This window comes from Scatophagus argus, chromosome 13 (assembly GCF_020382885.2).
Source record: "Scatophagus argus isolate fScaArg1 chromosome 13, fScaArg1.pri, whole genome shotgun sequence".
Taxonomy (NCBI): domain Eukaryota; kingdom Metazoa; phylum Chordata; class Actinopteri; family Scatophagidae; genus Scatophagus; species Scatophagus argus.
Window position 1 is genome coordinate 13,107,986 of NC_058505.1, and position 21,997 is coordinate 13,129,982.

The 21,997-nt window shown below is 41.4% G+C and overlaps 2 protein-coding genes across 9 annotated transcripts; both read left to right on the forward strand.

Annotated features, from left to right (window-relative positions):
• Nucleotides 1–91: 91 nt before the first annotated feature.
• LOC124069255 (microtubule organization protein AKNA-like) lies at nt 92–9,978 on the forward strand. 8 transcript variants are annotated; one of them, XM_046408229.1, is made up of 22 exons: nt 92–584; nt 1,384–1,599; nt 2,144–3,345; nt 3,489–3,563; nt 3,652–3,769; nt 4,310–4,440; nt 4,516–4,575; nt 4,656–4,789; nt 4,883–5,075; nt 5,943–6,100; nt 6,411–6,569; nt 6,878–7,034; nt 7,201–7,295; nt 7,410–7,615; nt 7,690–7,813; nt 7,931–8,107; nt 8,309–8,415; nt 8,557–8,676; nt 8,771–8,866; nt 9,135–9,249; nt 9,393–9,552; nt 9,620–9,978. In XM_046408229.1, exons 2-22 carry the CDS (start codon nt 1,395–1,397, stop codon nt 9,674–9,676), a joined length of 3,849 nt encoding a protein of 1,282 aa, XP_046264185.1. In that variant the 5' UTR covers nt 92–584; nt 1,384–1,394; the 3' UTR covers nt 9,677–9,978. The 8 variants fall into 8 exon arrangements, with proteins under 8 accessions (XP_046264185.1, XP_046264180.1, XP_046264183.1 ...); XM_046408224.1 differs by having other exon boundaries at nt 9,639–9,978; XM_046408227.1 differs by having other exon boundaries at nt 9,138–9,249; nt 9,639–9,978.
• Nucleotides 9,979–13,161: 3,183 nt separating this feature from the next.
• Nucleotides 13,162–21,647, forward strand: fndc7a (fibronectin type III domain containing 7a). The gene is made up of 14 exons (XM_046408759.1): nt 13,162–13,323; nt 13,840–13,858; nt 14,060–14,317; nt 14,656–14,916; nt 15,544–15,801; nt 15,931–16,185; nt 16,668–16,922; nt 17,758–18,015; nt 18,375–18,632; nt 18,901–19,155; nt 19,490–19,753; nt 19,866–19,895; nt 20,193–20,229; nt 20,903–21,647. The coding sequence occupies exons 1-13, from the start codon at nt 13,267–13,269 to the stop codon at nt 20,222–20,224; spliced, it is 2,460 nt and encodes an 819-aa protein (XP_046264715.1). The 5' UTR covers nt 13,162–13,266; the 3' UTR covers nt 20,225–20,229; nt 20,903–21,647.
• The last annotated feature ends 350 nt before the right edge of the window (nt 21,648–21,997 follow it).

Consider the following 21,997-nt stretch of genomic DNA (forward strand, 5'->3'; position numbering starts at 1 on the left):
AAGCCATTGGACCAATAGATTTGAATAGAAAAGACATGACGTATTGTCATTATTTATATGTCAGTACATGGCCGGTTTATTAATTTGCTGTGTATGAAATTACGACACCTTTTTGCTTTTGCAAAATAAACCTAAAAGACCACTTGCCCGCTGTGTATCGTTAAGGGAAGTGAGGTGGTTAAAAGCCCTCTACTCACAACTCTGAAAGGATAATAAACACGTATTTTAGTATTTTTGCTTGAAATACGTATAAAGTAATCATGTCCTAAGCGGTCTTAACTTGCTAACGCCTGCTAACTTCAGTAGCTTTCTGATGGACGTTTCACCACGGTTACCTAGCAGCCAGACTCTGCCTGTGCAGTTGCCAGTCCTGCTCCAGACGCTCAGCGCTGCCGTGTGGGCTACATTATTAATGATGCCACCGAAACTAAACCTGTCCATGTGTAAACCATATGTCAAGAAAGAAAGAGACAGATATAGTGTAGCTAGTTACAAGTCGATGTTAGGAGCAGGACCATGGCTGTGGATCGGATCAATTTAAAACTGTTGTAGCACTGCTGCTGAGGGACCGATTCAAAACCCGAGTAAGTTACCACCACGACTCGACAATAAGAGACTTAACGTTAAGTACAGAGTAGAAGTACAGACACTAAAATTTGAAAGTGCTTTTTTGACAGTCTGACTCTGCAGTGTCTGGGCCTTACTTGCTCTCCTGTAATGCTAAAAAACTTTCACAATATACTCACGTGTCCTCACTCACCGGTAGTAGAAATTAGTTTTCAAATCAGAAGCAAATATTGTACTTAAATGCACGTGTTTGACAGATGTCGTTACTATACTTAAAGGTTATTGCAACAGACATTTTGCAATATGTGATTTTACATGCAAAACATCAGCCTATAAAATCTAATACATTATAGATGGAATTATTCAACAAAATACTAATTAGTAATTAAATACTAATTAAATTACCAATTAAACTCCCTTGACCATCTGCAGCATTAAATTCCTGCTAACATGTTAATGGATGCATAATAATACTCCAGTCATATATTTTTATAGTAGTATAATGCTGACTGGGGTTATTGTGCTGAAGAATGAGTACTTTTACTTTTGATAGATGCTGACAACACTGTTAACTAAGATTTCAAATGCAGGAGTTTTCTTGTAATCACCCTTCACACAAACACCTTACACACTTGTGTCACACAAACCCCTGCCCACACAATGCGTTGATTGTTAAATAACTGACAGCTTAGCGCATTTTGATCCAATGTTGTCAGCTCATGAGGCACGTCGCTAAGTGATGAACAGGTGCTCCATCCTCCTTTGTTACCCCCTGTCTTAACACAGGCGAAGAGAGGTTAACATTTTCTGTTGCAGACAAGGCGTCCATGGAGGGAGAACCGGAGGAATCAGATGAGGATGTTCGGGGAGGGGACAAGCCCACTGTACTCTGGGAGAAGTGCATTCAGCAGAGCATCTTTGTTGACCTGAGTGAGGATGAAAGTCTCCACATTAGTGATCTGGAGAGTTCTTTAGCCTTACATCTGTCCCGGGTGGAGTCTGCTGCCTCGGAGACCAGCATCCACCTCAGTGGTAAGTCCTAGAGTCAGCGCTGTTGATGTACTTCTGTTGAACTAATTTTACCTTCCCTGAGCTTTACATCATGCTGTTTGAATAATGTTATGTAGTGTTATAACACAATCAGCTTTATTGGCACACATCAACATCATAAGATGACTATGTACAAGCCAAGTGTAAACTGTAAGCGACTAACAAAAACAAATAGTTCCAAGTAATAAATACTGAATGGAAATACTAATGAAATATTAGTTACGTACAGTATTTGCATGTACAGATGTTGCAAAGTTTGCATTGAAGAACAAGCTACAGTTTTTCTCACAGATTCATGATACAGATTTGTTTTTATTTATCTCTTTATTTTCTTTATTTTTGGGTGATATGTATTGTGACACAGCCATAGACAATGAAAGTGACACATGTAATGATGACTTATGTTGGCAGTGTTACAGATTAGTTGTCATTGTTAATGGTGAGTGGTCTAGAAAAAAGTGAATGCAAAGAGTGAAGATTTAAACAATATAACCCTGCTTATTTGGTATCTGTGTTGTGTAATTAGCAGGGAGTGCAGAGCTGTCAGCCATAGATGTCACCTCCTCAGAGTCCAGTATTGTTAGCAGTCAGAGTGAGAGGGTGGTAGAAAACAAAAGCAGCAAACAGCATCTGTCTAGCCAAAGACCAAACACCAGGCTAGATGAACTTCCCTTAAACCCAGGGTATGAGGACCCGGGGCAGAACACTAGTGATGAGGATCAAGACGACCTGCCCTATGATGGTGACCTTGGGAGCCTGTACTTCAACCAGACGGCTAACTCTGAGGGCAAAATGACCTCTGATGGAAGAGAAACTGTTCATGCAAGTCCTGATGTTCCTGGTTTGCTTAAATGTAACAGAAGAGATGGAGATGATGCTGTTGAACACTCGGTTTCTGTAAAATGTAACCCTGAAAAATCGGCGTCTTTGGAGAATGCCAAACCCAAACAGGACAACATTTTTGATGCTTCAAAGCCAGGTAATGTTACCTCATTGTGCCCCTGCCCTGCAGACATTAACCAGTTGCTGCTGCGACACTTCTCTCAGGAGGAGTTGCTACAGTCCTGCAAGCTGATTGAGGCAGAGACCCTGCCAGAGGTTTCCCTGCTGGAGAGTGTGGATGACACTGTTTTAAACTGGAATCCACTATCCAATAATACAACAATCACTAGTGACTGCTCAGATAGCCTTTCATGCAATTCTGAAATCAAACAGAGTTTCTGTTCTGGCAGGACTGATGACAAGAGTAGGACTGCATCCAGGAATTCAAGTTTAGAGCAAGAAGCAGAAAGGAAAGTTGAAAATGTCACCTCTGCTGCTACTGACAGCATTACATCCAGCTCTGCAAATATAGACTCAAAGCAGGGCAGTGGGGATACAAATGTCATGGATGTATCAGAGCTGGAAAAACCCGAAGATGATCAGATTCTAAGAGTCCCACTTCTGCGCACTAGGTCCTTCAATGAGATGAAGTATGGCCAAGGTCAAGTCCATTACCCACTCCCTGATTTCTCCAAAGTTGCTCCCAAGGTAAAAATACCCAAAGTTTCAAGTGGATCAGCCAGACCTGCTTCTCAGATCCCCAGTACCATGCACAGAACCCAGTCCTCTCCAGGGATGCTAGAGGTGATCAGCAGAGTCCTGGAGGATTCAGTCCAGCCACCAGAGAAGCCCTACGTCTTCAAAGATGAGCACAGGTCTCCTCCAGCACTAGTGCATCACCTGCAGGTAGAGCGCATTATGAATTTACTCCCCACAGTGCACATGTACCTATTTTGGTTATTATTGTTTAGGTTTCTTGAACAATAATAATTATGAATGTGGTGCATAGAACATAACATAACGTTTGTCTCGTTCCATTTTTTCTGTAGGCTGAATATGATAAATTATTAACCAAATATGCTGAGGCAGAGAACCTTATAGATCAAATGAGAGTAGGAACCAGAGTAAGTAAAAAGTTGTTGCTTAAGTCAATTATAATCTTAGAGTCATGTTTTCAATGCAAGCTCCAAATGTATGGATTTCTTTTCACAGGCTCAGCCCTCCTCAGAACTGATGCTTTATTTAGAGTGTGATGATGATCAACAGGTAAACTTACCTGCCGCTGAGGGAAGCCATCTTGGATCCTTGGCTCTTCACCTTCCCCCATCAGGTATGTCTCTGTGTCTGACATCTGATATTATGACAAGTCCGTGCTTTGCTTCACTACCTGCAAATTACGCAGTGAGCTGGTCTCCATAGAGACGAATAGTTTCAGATGACACAATTCTAGACACACAAACATCTTGTCTCTGCTTTCGGAGCGCTTTATTAAAGTGGAAGACAATGTCTGTAAACTGGAGAAGTCAACTACTTAAAATTTTCCGCTTTTGAGTGTGTTATATTTCTGAATCATAAGATCAGTGACTAAATACATCATGTTCACGAAGCACAGATGATCAAATTCTTTGCGTATATGGACTGAAAGTACAAAATATCAGATACATTCTTCATGAAGTACGTTGATGAGGTAAAGGCAGGTAAGAAAAAGATAATCCTTTGAACTCCCTTACCTGTACCAGTTCGGTAGATGAGATGTAGATGTAGAATTTTGACAAAGTTTATCAAGGATGTGTTGCTCATAATTATTGAGCCTATGTTTGTGTGTGTCACTTCGATCTTGCTTGGTTTTCAAAAACTTTGGTGAAACAAGGAGAAACTACCCCCCAGAGCAACTTTAAAGAGATGAGCACAGCTTCTTCCATCCAGCCTGAAGAGGGTCCCAGTGATGGGGAAAGAATGACTGCTGAGCTGAGAGACATCATCAGCCAGTTCATGCAGAAGGTAAGTCTGAAGATGTGCCAGGATATCACTGAGCTGCAGACATGTAAAACCATTTATGAACCCTTTTCTGTTCAGGTGGAAGAATTCAAATTGAGTGTAAGCAACATATCAGTCAGCACAGCAGAACAGCAAATGGTAAGTATGGTTTACCTCACATATGTGGCCGTGTTGTTACATTTTGTCCTACATGTGCATAAATGTAAACTTATTGTCAGATGCTGAGGAGCATGATGGAGGCTCAGGACCAGCTGGAAAGAAAATACATCAGTAAGAAGGAGGAGCACAGAGCTCTGGAGATGCAAAACTACATGGGCCTGTCCAGGAATACTGGCACCTTCGACCCAAACAGGTTAAAGAGAGCCTGCTATTGCACCTGTGCCGATGTGTCAGTGTCATGTTAATGCATCCTTCTGTGTTTATTAATGTGTGTTTGTGTGTGCAGGCTGGTGGAGGGAGACATATTCAGGATAGGGATGTTCCTTGAGGACATAAAAGAAATGATAGATAAAAATATGTGTGAGCAGATTACCCCACCCCACTCATCCTCCACTCCCATACCCATGAATGAGGTGCTGCATGTGAAGCCCACTCCTCTCTGCATGTCTACACTCTCACCTACACCATCCCAGCAAGAGGTAATTAACTGTCTGGCACACAAAGTTATGACTTGTTTAAGAAATACTTTGTCAAGTATTTTATTGATTGATCGATTGAAAAACGTTTTTCACCATTTTCCAGAGCTCAAAGTGACGTCTTCACATCGCTTCTTTTGTCCAACCAACAGTCCAAAACTTTTACATTGAAGAAGCAACAAATGTTCCACAATTTTGCTTGAAAAAAGACTGAAATGATTAATCGATTATCAAATATTTGATGGATTATTAATCAACTAATCATTGCAGTTCTGCATCAGAAGGTTGATATTTCTATGAAATTTGGTACAGACATTTATGTTCCCCATTATTTAATTCCCTGACTTGTTCTTTAGTACCACCATCTTTTCAAGCTTTTAATTTTGGTTTACGACCAAATACCTGTCAAATATTCCTGTTAGCCTCAGCATGCAGCATGCAGCAAGCATGTGAACAAGGTAAACATTAAAGCTGCTAAACCTCAGCTAAACCTCAACATTGTCCTTATTACACTGTCAAAATGTGTCAGCCCAATATTACTTTTATGTTCATTTTATATACCTACGGAGTGGATGCTCCTTGCTGAACAGTGAAGACTAATAGCATTCACACCCTGCACCCTAACTTGTTACACAGTCACATGGTGACAACTTACTTATGGGGACAAAATGCAAGTCCCCACAACGTAAATCATTAAGTATTGTGGTGAAGATTTGCTTTGCGGTGAGGATGAGGTTGGGGTTAGGATGTGGCAAGTAATGTTTATTGTTATGGTTAGGAGGTGGTTCAGCCTCCAGGAAATGAATGTAAGTCTATGTAATCTCCCCACAGCACTAAATGTAGATTATCTGACTGGGTCTCATGTCTCAGGGGCCAAGTGCAGGTTTTTTCACTGTGGGTTATAAGATGGAGACACGGGAGGAGGAAGAAAAAGAGGAGCAAGTGGAGGATGCCAGTGAGGTCCATGGAGAATTCCTAACAAGTGACTCTTTACTGAAAAATACTGGACACAGCAGCTATGTTTCAAGGTACTTGCTAAATTATTTTCAAAGCTAAAATAATGTTTCTCTCTCTTATTGTATAATGAATATAACAGTGAAGCAGGTACCAGTGTTAATTATGCAGAAAAATAGTTATCCTGGTAAGAAATCATACATATAATGAACTGCTGTACATGTTTTAGGGTCACTGTTCTGTCTAGCTGTTGATGTTCTGAGAGGTGCTTGTGTATGTTTTTGTGCTCACATTCCCATGCTCTGCTCATGGAGCAGGTAGTGTTTCAGATGTTGGTGTTAGGTTCCACTGAACAGTGTTTGGGTCTTCTCTCTCTTGTTTCAGGCGCTCACTGGGCTCTCTGGAGGGACTGGACATCCAAACAGCTGAGGCTGAAGCGGAGAGGAGCTCCATCTTGTCAGAGGTGACAGATCACAGTAACATCTTAGAATTCTTGAGTGGAACGAGGTCATCCTCGGAACAGAGACATCACACACCTGACAGGTCAGTGTTGTGATATTACAGTCTATATAAAGGAGCTGTGACTTGATCAACTCTCTGTTGTGGTTTTCTATACTGGTTTGCTCTTAAATAATGCATGGCTCGCACAAGTAATCCATCTTGTTATCTTGTCACAGTGTTAGTGAGCTATTCCTTTCCACGCTGTAAGAATTTTCAGTCCAGAAATGTGAAGAATGTGGAGTTTTATCAATGCAATGCTTTTCATGCCACTTCGTTAAAATACTATTTTAACTCTCACCCCCACTCCACAGACTCTAAATATCTAAATATCTCACTTGTTGTTACTGCAGTCGTAGCACCCCAGCTAGTGTCCTTAGCCCAGTGGGTGAATGTGATCTGGGTGATTGTGTGAGTCTGGCTGTTGAGGTCTCCTCCTCTGATGCACCCAGAGACCCGGACTCCCACAGCCTGTCAGAGCCTCCTCTCAACACCTCATCTGTATTGCAGGTCAGTCACAGATAAAGGTTTGTTTGTTGGACAATTTTAGTGTCTGCTCATACATTGTTGTGCAGTTTTTCACAACAGGTTTTCTGGGATGCTATTTAAGTTACAACAGTGTGTTGGATGCATAGGCTACTTGGTGTGAACTGATGTTTGATTTTCTGGGATGCAGAGGATTGTGAGCCCAGAGACAGACAGCGGATTTGGGAGTTCTTACTTGAATCAATCAGCTTCTGGACCATTTCAATCAACTCTGCTGACAGAAAGGTACAATCTAAATAAACAGAACCAGTAAGATACTTTTTGAAGTATTTTTAAAATGAGCTTGAGTAGATAATGACTACCTTAGGAATAACTCGAGCTTTAATCTCCTGTATGCAGTGTGCACTCCCAGAAAGAGGCTTTAAGTAGCTCAGACAGTGAGGGCTCCTGCTCCAATCTTCAGACAGCCATCCATTCAGCCAGCCTCACCAGCCAGAAGTGGGCCAGTCCCCACCCATCTGTCAAAATACAGTCCCGTGGTGCAGCAGTGGCAGTGCAGCAGTGGGTGGAGAGCACCACTAAGGAGCCTTCAGTCAGCCTGCAGGGTGAGCAAATCTTTCTTCATAAATACATTCTCCTTCTATTTTATCTTATGTGGTTGATACTGAGACTGACACAGACCAAACAGGATCTGAATGGACCCCACCGGCCCGGCTCCATCACCGCGTATCTGAACCCATACTCAGCACCACCATGGATACAGAAGAGAGAGGCAGCCCACTGTACTCCTGCTCTTGCAACAGGTGAGCAGCTCGTGTTAGTGGTTGAATGATGCACTGCTGATAAGAACTTAGACCATTTGTTTGACCAGATTTAAGCATCTTCGTCTTCTGAATATCTTTACATGTGTGGGTGTTTAGTGAGGCCATCCTGGCCTTGCAGTCGGAGGTGTCCAGGCTGAAGAAGGACCTGGAGGAGGGCTTGGTCCAGCTGCCTCACCTAGCGCAGAAGATGGACTACCTCACATCCAAATACAGACTGCAGGAACCCAGGTCTAAAACCAGACCCCAGAGCCACCACAAGCCAGCCTGCAACAGGTGGGGAGCTGATCCTGCAAAGTTTGGTTGACATTTATCCATTTATCTGATCATAATATCATACAATTCTAGGTGAAAAGCTTGCATGATAAATACAGATACTTTTATCTAAAATTCTATTATAGGCATTCAACATCTTATCGTGTCATTTTTTTTGCATTACACTGGCATTATTATGAGCCTTTCTGTTCTAACCTATAGTGTTTGGAAGCCATTGAGTAGCACACAGGATGTGAGCAATGTGAGCTCCAGTCAAGTGAGAATAGAAGACTGGATCTCTTCAGACATGGACCCCAGCAATGGCAAAGGTACTCAACCACGACAGACTAATCAGAAAATTGCAGCAAAATACTCCGTGTGTTAAGGCGTGACTCTACATCTGTATCTGTGTATGTGTGGGCATATATTTCCGCTGTTGTCAAATGTAGTTTGGATCATTTGCTTTTCAGGTACAGATAGTGACACAGCTGGCTCTGAGGTCATGTTGCAGTTCCCTGATTGGCCTGTCAGCAGGTGGAGATCACCTAAGTTTCAAAACAAACTTCATGGGGCACTGCAGTCCAGCAGAGGTCAGAGCTATTTTTCACATCCCTGTTTTTTCAGAATGTATTTTTATGTAACATTTACATGAGGATGACAACATGCATGTTTATTTTCCATCAGGGTCAGAGGGAAAAGGTTCAATTAAATCCTCCGCTCTGACCAGCTCCAGTTTAAAAGAGAAGGCTTCTTACAGCCATGCCAAGCAGAGACCACAAAGTAAGTGATTTAATTTTTTTTGTGTCATTGTGATGGATGTAAGGATGTCTGTTGTCCTAATTAAATATGGCAGACCTCAGCTTTTTCATAATAGACAAATTGGGGCAGCCTCGACACAAACTGCAGGCAGTCAGACATCAGTGATATGACATCAGTCATAAAAAGTCCTTAGTTGTAACTTAGGAACATAAACCACAGCTGTAAACATGTGCAGTATTGTGATTTATTAGTGTACATGCTGTAGTGCTTCTTGTGTTTCTGCGGTCAGCAGCCATCACGGAGAGTTTTTACTCCAAGGAGAGATGGTCTCTTTTCTCCTCTCCATCTCTTCAGAAGCCCCTTCTCCAGGTCAGCTACGCCTCCTCCAGCAGCCTGCCTGCAAGGTAAATACATGGCTCATGTGTAACAAGAACACATCACTCACTGGATGCAGGCACATATTTATCAGCAGCTTCCCAAAAAATGGTATTGAATAATATAGTTCTGTTAAAGTCGAATAATTTCTCATTATCTGGCCTCAATTCAGCTATAAAGTGAGGGAGCCGCCAGTGCAATCCACGTCCCATGGCAGAAAGCGCTCCACCCAGTCAGACACGGCACTCCTGCCCAGCAATGTGTACTTCCAGCGGACACTGTCAGGGCCCTCTAAGACTGGCAGCAGGACGGGCCGAAGCAGAGGGAGCAAGGTGAGCACTTCTCACAGAAGAGTCAAAATTTGCTCATTGCTGTGATGTTTTTTCACAGTCCACTCAGTGGAATGTTGTTTTTCTAGGAGGAAGAAATGAACAGGACTCTGGACCAGGCTATTGAGATGGCCCACAACATGAAGAGGACCACAGAACGAATGGCCAAGAGACTGTCAGCTGACCTGGCCAAGGCTCAGCTTCACAGGAAACAGAACAGCATGCAGCCACTAGGGGGCAGGAAACACCATGCATTATAACAACAGAAGCCTTTTTCTGTCATCGTCAATTATCCATCCCTACCATACCTGATGCTGATGAAGAATTATTCAAGGATGTGTCTGTGTTAAGTTATTGCTTTTGTATGTGCTTGTATATTTACATTGAAAAGTCTGATTGCACTGTAAAAATAAAAGCTTATAACCTTTAGTTTATATTGTCAGGGTTTGGGATATTTTAAGTCAAATTGGACAGCATTTCACTTATACTGAGCATCTTCACACTTTGATTAAACGAACTTTGGCCTCCTCAGTTATCACATTCTTCCTCATTCAAAAAATCCTCCAACATCTCAGTTTGATTCCCAACGGTGTGTAAAACATCACCAAAAATAATCACTCCTCCGACTTAAATAAGGCCAAAACGTAGTGCATATACTTCAGTTTATTGCTCAGACCTCAGTCGTGTGTGCATTACTGAATGACAATAAGGTCCATGTGTAACCTTTAGTTAAGGGGTAGCATCAGTCACACAGTAGTGTCCCTCAGCAATGAACCAATAGACATAAACTTTATCTTTTCACAGTGCTCAACACTTGTGTCACCTAATCCTTTTGTTTTCCCTTTTATTTTACCTGCCTTCCAACTATTAGTTGTCCAATACACACAAGCAGCCACAGGGTAAGGAGATTAAGTTAAATCAAATAAAATCTAGGTCACATTGGTAATGTTATATTTCAGGAAAATCCCTTTCTGTCTTCAGTTTGAATGCGTATCAACTTTTGTCCTTTTAGCTAATATGCTCATTTGACGCCTCTGATGCACATCATGCTGGCCTGTGGGTGCCAGCGACACAGTGTCATCTTACTGAGTTTCTGTTGTGTGACTTTGTCACCATCATAGCCTGCTGGTGCCGGAATGTGTTCAGTTTTTGTTGTTGGGTATTGACTTTCACTAAGGTGGGTATCAGGAAAGAAGATGTGTCCAAACAACATTCCTGAACTGTCCCCTCCGATTGTTCTAAGAACAGCTGAGGATGTCAGTGTTCAGTAACCTGCTGTCCATCACCAGGGCAGACTGGTCACAGGAGAGCAAGCAGGGCTGATCAACTAACTTTTAAAAATACAGAATCGCCCCCAAAAGACAGTACACACGTATACATACAGAGTTATCTGGGAAGCATGTAAAATTCGGCTCAATGGCTTCAGTCCCTTATTTGAGTTAGAAGAGGTTTAAACAAACATAAGTATGATTACAGAAGTCTGAGAGCTCATTAATTTAGTGCAGTACAGGCAGAAAGCGAGAAACTTGTGATGATCAGATGTACTAATGTTTTCTCAGTTTAGGATATCTTCAGGATGTTCATATTCTATTCAGAAGAGGCGAGGGTCTAAGACTTAACTTGGAAATCCTATAGATAGAACAAAGGGCAGCTTGACATTGCGACTTTGTAGAGCTACATGGAGTTCTCATTGTTGTCGTTAGGCATTTTTTCTTTGCTTGCTTTAAGAGGACGTCACTAACTTTAACTGAGTTGAAACTCATCTCACATGTAAAATTGTGACATAAGGTGGTTTTCAAAGGAGATATTACTATATATGAATTTGTTATCCCAGCCAACAATCTCTTTATTTGACCAAAGACTGAGCAACCACATTGCTCAGGAGTTTTCAGTGCTAAACTGTATGTTAGTTGTGCCACATGCTTCATAGATTAGATTTTAATGCTCTTGATGAAATCAAAACATATAACACAACACAACAAGGACACAACTTACATAATAATTAAAAAAAAGAGCATATTGTAAAACAAATAGTTGACAGTTTTGAACAGTATTCTGGAGACACAGCAGCTCTTACAAGTGATGATGAAGTTAATAAATATTGGACATAGGTACATTAGTTTTTGATTACTATTCACTCCTATCCATGCTGGCCGGTAATGGGGAGGAAAGTCCACAGTCCTCATCTTAAGCAACAAATATATCCCAGTGTTTGTCTGAAGTTAATATGAGGCTCCAGCAGTCTGACTTATCAAGTGAGGTTCATCCAGAACTGCAGACTATTTAGTGTGAAACTCCCTTTTTGTTTCAATGTGCATATGGAAATGTGAGTACCGTTTTAAAAAGGTTGACATTTAACATAGAGTTACCTTGAAACAACACTGGGGCATTATCTGTATACAAAACACTGAGGCTCTCAAAGTGGGAAATCTGACTCTGTTACTTGTTGTTCTTAAACTTTTTTGAAAGCAGAGATTATCTCATGCGTGTGAAGTTGATTTTAATCACCTATCTCCTTTTGGCCATCTTGCACAAAAGAGTTTGTTCATAGGGTCCTTAGGGATCCCCACAGCCCATCTTCATAATGCACACCTGACGCCGATACTCGTCTGGGGAAAAGAAGAGCTATAACCTTTCCTCGGCATTGACTGGAAGTATTTCCACATAGAGTGAAGTTTCCTGTAGCGTAGCACAACGTATAGATGTTACAGTTATCCAAATGTATGTTGTACATGGTTACATAAGACAGCTTTTATCTGCTAGTTTGTTTGTTAGTGAAAGTGACAACTGTCCTTAGGTGACCATGAAACAGGTCAATTTACTGCATTTATATATAAAAAAGATATAGATTATAAAGATAAAATATGTGCCCTGTATACATCACAGGGCAGGTGGTTCCCACACTTTCTCACGGGCCCCAAAACTGACAAAAATTAGGCCAAGGACCTCCATTTGATTTTGTCCCAGGGTTCCTCTTCTGAAAAGAAGTTTGCTTTTAGATGTTTTATTATAGAGACTCTATGAAACCAGTGAGCAAAATAGTCATACATTCTGTCATTGTGTTACTTATGGATAGCATGATAGTGAACCCCCAACCCCACAGACCCAACTTTAAAAACCAATATCCTATACCATCTGAGCTACTGCTTTGTAGGTTATAGTTGCACCAATCACAAGGTATGATGGACATGAAAGCCAAGAGAAATCAAATATTTTTAACCAGGCCATAAAACTTCCTCTGCAACAGAAGTAGGCCATCACTTGTATCAAGTTATCTTTTCATATGAGGTGGGAGGCTGCATGTTTCTCAACCAGGATAGTTAGGATAGTTTCTTTGGAGGGAACAAAATATGTCATACTATCAGACAGGAAACAATTTAAGCGTTTTAAAGACATTGTTGTAAAAAGAAAAAGTTAAAAGATTTGCAACACAATAGCTTTTATCTTCATCCTCATCTAACAAAAGTGAGCTTCCTCCTCTCACTCTGATAGGCCACCCAAACACCCCTGAGGGGAGGAGTTACAGCCTCTGGGCTCTTTGGTATTTGCTGAAACAATGAAAAACCTGTCGTTTCATCTGAGAGAGGGAGGGAGAGAGGAAGGAAAAAAAAGTCAAAGTCAAATTTAAGCTTGTGCTGCTTCTCTGAAGTCATTTTGGGCAACAGCATCACACATTTCGCCTCCGGGGCAGTGGCTCAGCAGAAAAACATCGAAGGCATGGGAACAACACAGTTAAAGATGCTGAATCTTTTACTTTTATTAGCCTTCGCAAAGGTAAGAGATGATCACTGTCTAACTGTACACTGACTTTCTCTTAAATATTTCAACAAACACGCACTACAAAGAGCAACTTTTATGTCACCATTGTACAGCAGTGGATATAATGATTTGGTATAATGCATATTTTATATATCCAGATGACTAATGATGTATAGAAGGAAGACTTTTGAAACACAGGAACACAGGCTCTTTTTGACTATCATTGCTTTCAACAAGTGCGTGTGGCATGCCCAACCTTAGCTCAATAGACAAATTCATTCCGACCTGAAAGAAATACCTGCACTGACTAGTCCTGAAATCTGTGTTGAGTGAAGGTAATGTGCAGCCTGCTGCCTCTCATGCTCAGAGAATATGATACAGGGCGTAATTTGCCTCAGGATATAATGTGAAATACCAACAGCTTGCTGCCCTGGGAATGATGTACTTGTCTTGAAAATACTGTTTCCTGTCACTCACCGTCAAGTTATGTCTTTGTTAAATTACTAATTTGCAACGTCTTGTCATTTTCAGATTTGTGCTGCTCAGAATGGTAAATGATCTTTTACATTTGTCAAGATACTTTATGATGAACCCAGACTCAAATAATGTAGGGTACCTCTTAATTTGAAATGCAAAAAAGATTCACATGCAATAAAAAACAATAAATTAACACAAATATACATATGGTTTTTTTTATTGTTTTATGAAAATGTTAAATGCTTCCCATCATTTTTTTCTCTATGTCCTTCAGACATCACTTTGTCAGTGTTTACGGTCACATCTAAGAGTATGACGGTGCAGTGGAGCGGCCACACTGGTGCCAGCTCCTACAAGATTACAGCAACACCCAAAAACTCTCCTGAACGATCCGTCTTTGCTCAGTTCGGTGGCAACACCGTGATGGGCTCAGTCAACTCCCTGTCACCAAACACAGTGTACACCATGCAGCTCGAAGCCATGGACAATGCATCCAATGTCCTCAGCAGTGCAGAGACAGAGGAGACAACAGGTCAGAGACGCCAACAAAGAGTATATAAAAATACTCAGTTAACTGTACTTAAAGTATGAAAAGTAAAGGTATTAGTCACAGAGGTAGAAAGGACCATTTTTATATCTTATTGTATCATTGCTAGTGATACATCAATATGGAAGCAGTGTTATAGTGTTTCAGCGGGTTGAGGTAATTCAAAAACTTTATATAAAGAAATGTATTATATTTGCAGATCTAAAACGAGTCAATCTGCAGAAAATTAAACTATTTTGCCAATTGATTAATCATTAAATTCCAATTAAATACCAACCATCCTCTCACTCTAAGTGATTTGAATTCTATCATACGTTCTCCAGCTCCTGAAGTCCCCAGCATTGAACAGGCCTACTCCAAACACAGTGACAGCATCACTGTGGAGTTCACAGAGGTTTCCGGGGCAACCAGCTACATCCTGAGGGCAGAATCAGAGGCGGGTGATTTCTTCTCTGAGACTGTGGTGAGCAGCTCCCCGGGCACCGTGGTGCAGCTCCAGCCCTACACAGACTACAGGCTGAGTGTCATGTCCGTCAACTCTGGGGGGAGGAGCCAACACTCGTACCCCATCAAGGCAGCAACAGGTACGGACGAAAAGTCCTAAATAGACTTCAAACTGTGCCTTCAGCATCTCAAATGGTTATAAACTGATATAATGACCACCATAAAAAAAAACTGATTCAACAACGCACATTTATGACGTTCACCAATAAGACCAATAATAATTATAATGATAATAATAAATCACAAATATTTGGTAACAGGGAAAAATAAAGACCTTTTCTGTCCACTTTCACTTCCAGACACTATACATCAGAAGCCATTTACTTGACCAGTGCTTGAAGAGTGAAATGTAGCCTTGCTGTTGTTCCTGTAGGACAATAGATTGCTATCTCACTCCGCCGGCCATAACGGAGTGACATTTCACCACCCCATTGTCACAGAGTCTCTTACTATTTGCGGCCAGCACAGAGGGGAAACTGTATCCATGCCTCTTCACTATACTATTCTCATAATATGAAAAGCTAAACCATGAGAACTGGGTTTTCTTCCCTCCCGAAGGAGAAGTGAATGTAATGTAATCACAGGGAAATTGCTTCCATTTCACACCTCTTCCAAAAAAATTGGGAGAGAGAGGAGACGTAAGCAATCCATGTGTCTGTCCATTTTAAAGTGTTCTCATCACCCCTTGTTACCCTCTCCCTCTTCAGTGGTACTGGCCCCTGAGTTGAACACCACCTCCCCCAACAACAGCACCATCCATGTGACTTGGACCCCAGTTGAACATGCCGTCCTCTACACGCTGTGCATCATTCGGGAAGGCTCCAGCTCCCGCCACAAACTCAACACCACTGATACCATGGTGACCTTTGATGGCCTCGAAGCAGGGACTACCTACTGTATCAAAGGCACAGCCTGGGACTCTGAGGGTAGAGCTGGAGACGACCTCACTGTCTGCCAGATCACACGTAAGCATGACAAGAATTGCGTTGATGATTATCTAAATGAAAAACTACAAATGAAAATGGTGTGTAAGGTTGGTGATAATATGAGAGTAGCACATATTGTTACTCATTTCCTTTTGGGTTCTTTTCCAGGTCCTCCAAGCCCAGATGTGACCCATATCCAGATGACTCAGGGTCGGTCTCTTGAGGTCGTTGTGTACTGGGGGTCAGTGCAAGGAGCTGAGAGCTACATGGCCTGGACCACGAATGGCCAAAACTGTACTTCAGCAGGTCAAACTTACTGTTATATCACACCTGTGGAGTGTGGCCAGAACCACTCTGTCTCTGTCACAGCCTATAACAAAGCTGGTCCCAGCAATCCCTCTGAGCCAGAAGACTACATTACATGTGGGTACATCACACACAGAAGTTCACATCCTAAATCAGAAATACACTTTTGCTTTCTTGCTGAGAGTTAGATGTGAAGGTTGAAGAAGATTGATACCACTCTCACTTCTGTATCATAAATCTCAAGCTCACAGTTGGTTAGCTTAGCTCTCCAAAGCTACATTCCAGCACTTCTAAAGTTCACAAATTAATTTCTTTGTACAGATTAAACCAACAAGATATAACATCTAATTTGATGAGGTTTAGAGGCACTCATAGAAAGACTTTGTTATTTTGGACACAGCCAGACAAGCCGTTTCCCCTTGTTTCAAGTCTTTTTGCTAAGCTAAACTGTCTCCTAAGTGTAAGTACACATTTAGTGTACAGACATGAGACTGGTATCAATCTTCTCATCTACCTTTTGGCAAGAACTAAAACATATTTCCTAAAAATGTCAAACTATTCCTTTAACAAATTAATTACTTCACTCCATTCCCTAACAGATCCATGTCCCCCAGAGAACATCTGGGTGGAGGAGCCACAAGCAGGAAACTGCTCGGTGGTGTGGGATGAGGTACCACTGGTGGAGTACTACATGGCTTTCATTAAGAGGGACGACGGGATGGAGAAGGCGTGTAACACCACAGAAACCACATGCCCATTTTTCTGCATGTGTGGCTACACCTACCTCACCACCGTCTTCCCCTACAATCAGGCCGGCTCCAGTCCTTACGCCCACGTCCGCAACTACACCACTAGTAGGACCAAAAGCACCCACATACTGCACCACCACTGAAACATGTTTTGTTACCAGGTCGAAAGTACCAGACTAGTGGTTTTGCATGTTTTAACTCACTAACTTACATACTGCGTGTTCTTTATAAAACAACCAAAAATTTTCCAGAGTAACATTACACTACAGAGTACTGTTGCCTAACACATGATGCGAGTGGCAGCATTTCAATGAAAAAAAAAAAAATCAAGCTGCAGATGTGAAGCTTATAGTCGCAGCGAACATTTAGTCTAAAGACAAAGATATCTTATTGTTTAGTGCTTATTCACTTGCAAGCGGGATGTTTTAATTCTTCCATTCTGGTGGTTAAATTTATCTTGTGGATGCTCCACAGCAACCTTTTAAGAAATACCCCAATGCATATCAACCTTTTCATAACCTGCTCATCCTGTGGATTAGATATTTTGACATCATGGCTCATGACTGCAAAGGTTTTTAACAGCGGACTATAAAATCTCAGATGAGAGAGGTTCTATGAATCCTCCATCCTGGCATTGTTGTAAAAATATGTCTTTTTTCAGTTGATGTTTTGACGGGAAAACCGCAGATGTGATTAATACCATTAAAATAGCAAGGTGTGCCACCTCTCTCACAATAAGACTTCCCTGGTTTTAAGCACATTGGCATGATTTTCTAGGACACGTGGAGCTGAGCCAGAGTTATCAGTTACACCGTTCATATGCTGCCGGGGAAGTAGAACACAGTTTCAATACAAGTAAAATCATCAGTATGGTCCTATGCACAGCACTGATTCTTACCCTCATCTATTTTTGCATTTCTCCTCCCCTGCTCTCCCCCAGTTCCTTGTTGCCCACGAGATGTTACCATAAGCCTAGTGTCTACAGAGACCCTGGAGATCATGTGGTCACCGGTCAAAGGGGCTGAGCTGTACCAGACAACAGCATCACAGACTAATGATGTCATCCACTGTAACGACACTGCGCCAGTGTGTGCACTGTCAGATCTGAGGTGCAACACAGCTTATTCCGTGACCATCACACCTTGCAGCGACTTACGAGGATGCAATCGCACCTGCACACCTCACACACATGCAACAGGTATTGATGGGTCTATTTTAAAACACATGAGGTCTGATGAAATTTTAAATAAACACTTATCTACACAAATACAAGTCTGAAAAGGCAACAAGTTCTTACAGCTGTTGAGCCTAAAGTATAAAATGCGTTTGCTTTCTTGCCAAATTATACATGAGAGGACTTCACTCTCATGTCTATACATTAAGTATGAAGCATTAACCAGCAGCCAGCTAGCTAAGCACAAACACTCATGTAGCTTTTGGCATGAAAGTGAATCATCAGCTTTCCCAAAATGTCCTCTCAAAAATAATTTTTACTTCGTTAAAGGATGTGTTCTTATTTTGAAAATGTCATTTTCTGTCTGTCTGTCCCCGCTACAGCTCCATGCACTCCAGAGATCTTGAATATGACACAGACTGAAAACTCCACCTACAGAGTCCTCTTCACTGCCCACAACACCCCCAACACAAATTATACTATCACTGCCACTGGACGATATGACACACGCACTTGTCAAACAAGAAACAACTTCTGTGAGCTCACACAGCTGCCCTGTGGTTCAACCTATGAGGTCATGGCAGTGGCCATCACGACTGTGGGGAGAAGTCTACCTGGATTCAGTAAAACTTTGGAAACAGGTACAATGTGTCAGCACTAGGACTGAATATCAAATCAAATCAGTTTCATTAATATGTCTCAAAACCAGAGCACCATGTGCTAAAGTCAGAGGGTCTGAGGTCAGTAAGTTTTTTTATTAATTTGATTTATTCATTTCATTTTATCACGTGTGACTCAAATGAACAGATGAGAAAGCATCATGGAGGTTGTTGCAACATCAGTGAAAATGTTCTCATTTCTATAAATGCACCCCAGTATTGATCTTTGGTCTCTTTTTTGTTCCCTGAGGTCCTTGCTGCCCCAAATCTGTGAATGTGACACAGGTAACCCAGGCTATGACCAATGTTACCTGGTCATCTGGCAGTGGAGCACGCTCCTATATCACCTCCCTGACGTCCTCGCGTGGACATGCAAAGTGCCACACTCTGGACACCCACTGCCTGATGGGATGCATCACCTGTGGTACCAACTACAGCGTCACCCTGGAAGCCATCAGTAGCACAGGACACAAGTCAGAGTGCAAATATCGTGGATTCTCATCCAGTGAGGACAAATACATATACACATACAATCAATGATAAGGTTGAACATTTGGAGGGAAGAAATCTTTGGAAAATGCTTATGAAAGGTTAAATTATGTGGTGGTTATGAATTTTTGAGCTTGATGTACTTTACTGCAATACATCATTCAAAGAATGTAGAGCTGAAACAGTCAGTTAATCATGGTTGGCTGACAACTACGATTAACACTACAGCAATGTTTGAAATGGCCAGTGGTAAAGTAGTTGGTGTGGACTCAAACATCCAAAACCACACCTATGGTCCTTGACATGAATATCACATAAAACTTAACTTCTCAAAAACTCACTTCTTATAGGTGCCTGCTGTCCAACAAGCCTCAAGCTCTATCGCATGGCCAACAACTCCCTCAGGGTGCACTGGCGCCCTCTGGGCCCTCGGATCTATGACCACACAGTAGATCTGTTTGGGACAGGAGCCAACTACACCTGTACCGCAGCTGCTGGCATCACATACTGTGATATCTGGGAGGAAACATGTGGGGATGTCTACAGAGTAGTGGCGGCTCCAGTGGGACAGAATGGGATCAAAGTCAGCTTCTGTCAGCCCAGGACGTACTCAGGTGAGTCGCAAAGTGGCAGCAGTCATATCACACATTTTCATTTGTTTTTAGAAATTGTGAATGACTTGTGGTAACAGCTGAATTAATGTGTTCATTTTTGTCATATTCTCAGTTCTCTGCCCAGGAAGTAATGCTGGAATGGGTGAGTGTCCTTTAAACTGTAAACTTTGTTAAATACACTTATTCGCATCTTACTAAGAGTTAGATGAGAAGATTGATTCCATTCTAGTCTTTAAACTACGCTAAGTTAATCATTTCTAATCCGGCTGTAGGTTCACATTTAACTAACAAACATGAAGGAGGTATCAGTCTTCTCATTTAACTCTTAGCAAATAAGTGTATTTTACAAACTGTCAAAGAATTCTTTTAAAATCTAATTAATTTATGAGCTGTTTGAAAACTGCAACTGCACTGAAATCTCATCTCTCTCTTTCTCCAGTGATCTCTCGTGGAAGACGAAGTGTGGATTAATTTTGGTAAGATTGCTGTCGTTCAGTTCCCTCCAGATAAGAACACAGTGTCTTCAGAACACACGGAAACTGAGTTATGTAACATGCCGAGACAAACAGCATGCTTTCTTTTACATTATGTGATTGTGAATTGATGTGAGCTGCTTTCACTGGATGCATCCATTGTGCTGCTTCACAGCTTGAAGGGTATCTTGTAACAGCATCACAAGCATAAATTGACTGTGCCTGTAATGCAACAATAGGTGTGAATATTTGAGTAGAAGTGGGAAGAACAGAGAGAGAATATAGACAAGCACAGGTGAGGCTGATCTCTATCTGTCTTTTCCTCTGGGACTTCTTGTGCTTGGTTTTATAAAACATGGAAAGAAGAATGAGGGGAACGTGACTCAGGTAAATGAAGATGGACGGCTGCTGCAGGAACGTGACGCGGACGTCTTATTGTGTCTGTGATGAGTGGCTGTAAGATGATAGATATGTAATAGCTCCTGACTCTGTATGACAAAGCTGTATCTGGCATTTTGCGTGTAAAGTTTCACAGAGAATATGCACAAGACAACCATATATTGAGTATGATGAATGGAGCACTGAAGTGAGGATGAGATATTGATTATAACCAGTAACCAGTTTTTCCTGTGTGATGAATTCTCTCTCTCTCTCTCTCTTTGGTCTTCCTTGCCAGACAGTGAAGGCCTCTCATCATGACCCACCACCCAACATGGACAGTGGACTGTGTTTACACCAATGACAACTATAAAGTTCCAATACACCCAGATGAAATCTCACTCTTGTTTAGGAATGTTGTTTTATTGTTACTACTGTTTGCAAGAAAAGCTGCAGTTTCTGTTGAACAAATACGGAAATCAAAAGACAAAATATAAAAATATATAAAAGACAAATGTTAAATAAATAAATGTGATCATTTATCTAATGTACCTCGGAAATACTCTCCATATTGTTGCTTGTTATAGGAAGCTGCATGTTATTTTACTCTTTATGCTCTTCGAGTCCTCATGTTTAATCAGACAGTTGCCCTTTCATAATGTGATTTGATGTGACCTCAACATGTAATAACCACAAGTAAAAATGAAAAATATGAAACTCCCTACACAAACATATCAATAGTAGATTGGATTTTTTGATAAAAATGATTATAGAACTTCTCCAAGTAGATGACCTCCATATGGTGGCCTTATGACATGTCTCTGGGTTATAAAGCTGGTTGGTGACCCAGAAGAGTGTCACAGCGAAAAGTGGGGCAGCAGCTCTCCATCTCTTTAGCCTGGAGTCATGCATGGCGAGTCCAGTGGATGATATGTCTGATCAGATTGCTGAAGACAGATTCAGTGTTACCTCTGCTTTCACTGGATTTTGTTTTCTCTCAGTCGACAGGCAACACAATAAAACACATTGTTTCTGCATTTCAACACTGTGTGCTATCAGTCATGTTTTTCTGTTTCCTTTAAGAAGCAGAGATGTTTTGTTCAGGTGTGAAGGGTCGACTACATGAGCTATAATCAGTCCTCCAAAAAAACAAATCCAGATACAAATCCATCAGAGCAGCTTCCTTCTCTGACCTTAAATGTCTTTAACCAACCAAAGTGTCTCTGCTTGAGCGTTCTGTTCATGTGATACACATTTCAAGGATGGATTGTCAGTCTTGTTGGTTTATTTGGCTGTTCTGCTTATGGTGACCACTTTCAAGCAACCAAGAAGACCTAGATAGGTTGTTATTTTTGATCTTAAGTTTTGAAGTTCAGTGACAATGTTACATACA

Bases quoted from the DNA above. Each gene is read 5' to 3' on its own strand.
- fndc7a (XM_046408759.1), top strand. From the start codon at position 13,267: ATGGGAACAACACAGTTAAAGATGCTGAATCTTTTACTTTTATTAGCC. The intron at 16,923-17,757 runs GTAGGACCAAAA...GCTCTCCCCCAG, and splicing joins CGTCCGCAACTACACCACTA to TTCCTTGTTGCCCACGAGAT. The intron at 19,754-19,865 runs GTGAGTCGCAAA...TCATATTCTCAG, and splicing joins TCAGCCCAGGACGTACTCAG to TTCTCTGCCCAGGAAGTAAT.
- LOC124069255 (XM_046408224.1), top strand. From the start codon at position 1,395: ATGGAGGGAGAACCGGAGGAATCAGATGAGGATGTTCGGGGAGGGGAC. The intron at 4,790-4,882 runs GTTAAAGAGAGC...TTGTGTGTGCAG, and splicing joins GGCACCTTCGACCCAAACAG to GCTGGTGGAGGGAGACATAT. The intron at 7,296-7,409 runs GTACAATCTAAA...TCCTGTATGCAG, and splicing joins TCAACTCTGCTGACAGAAAG to TGTGCACTCCCAGAAAGAGG.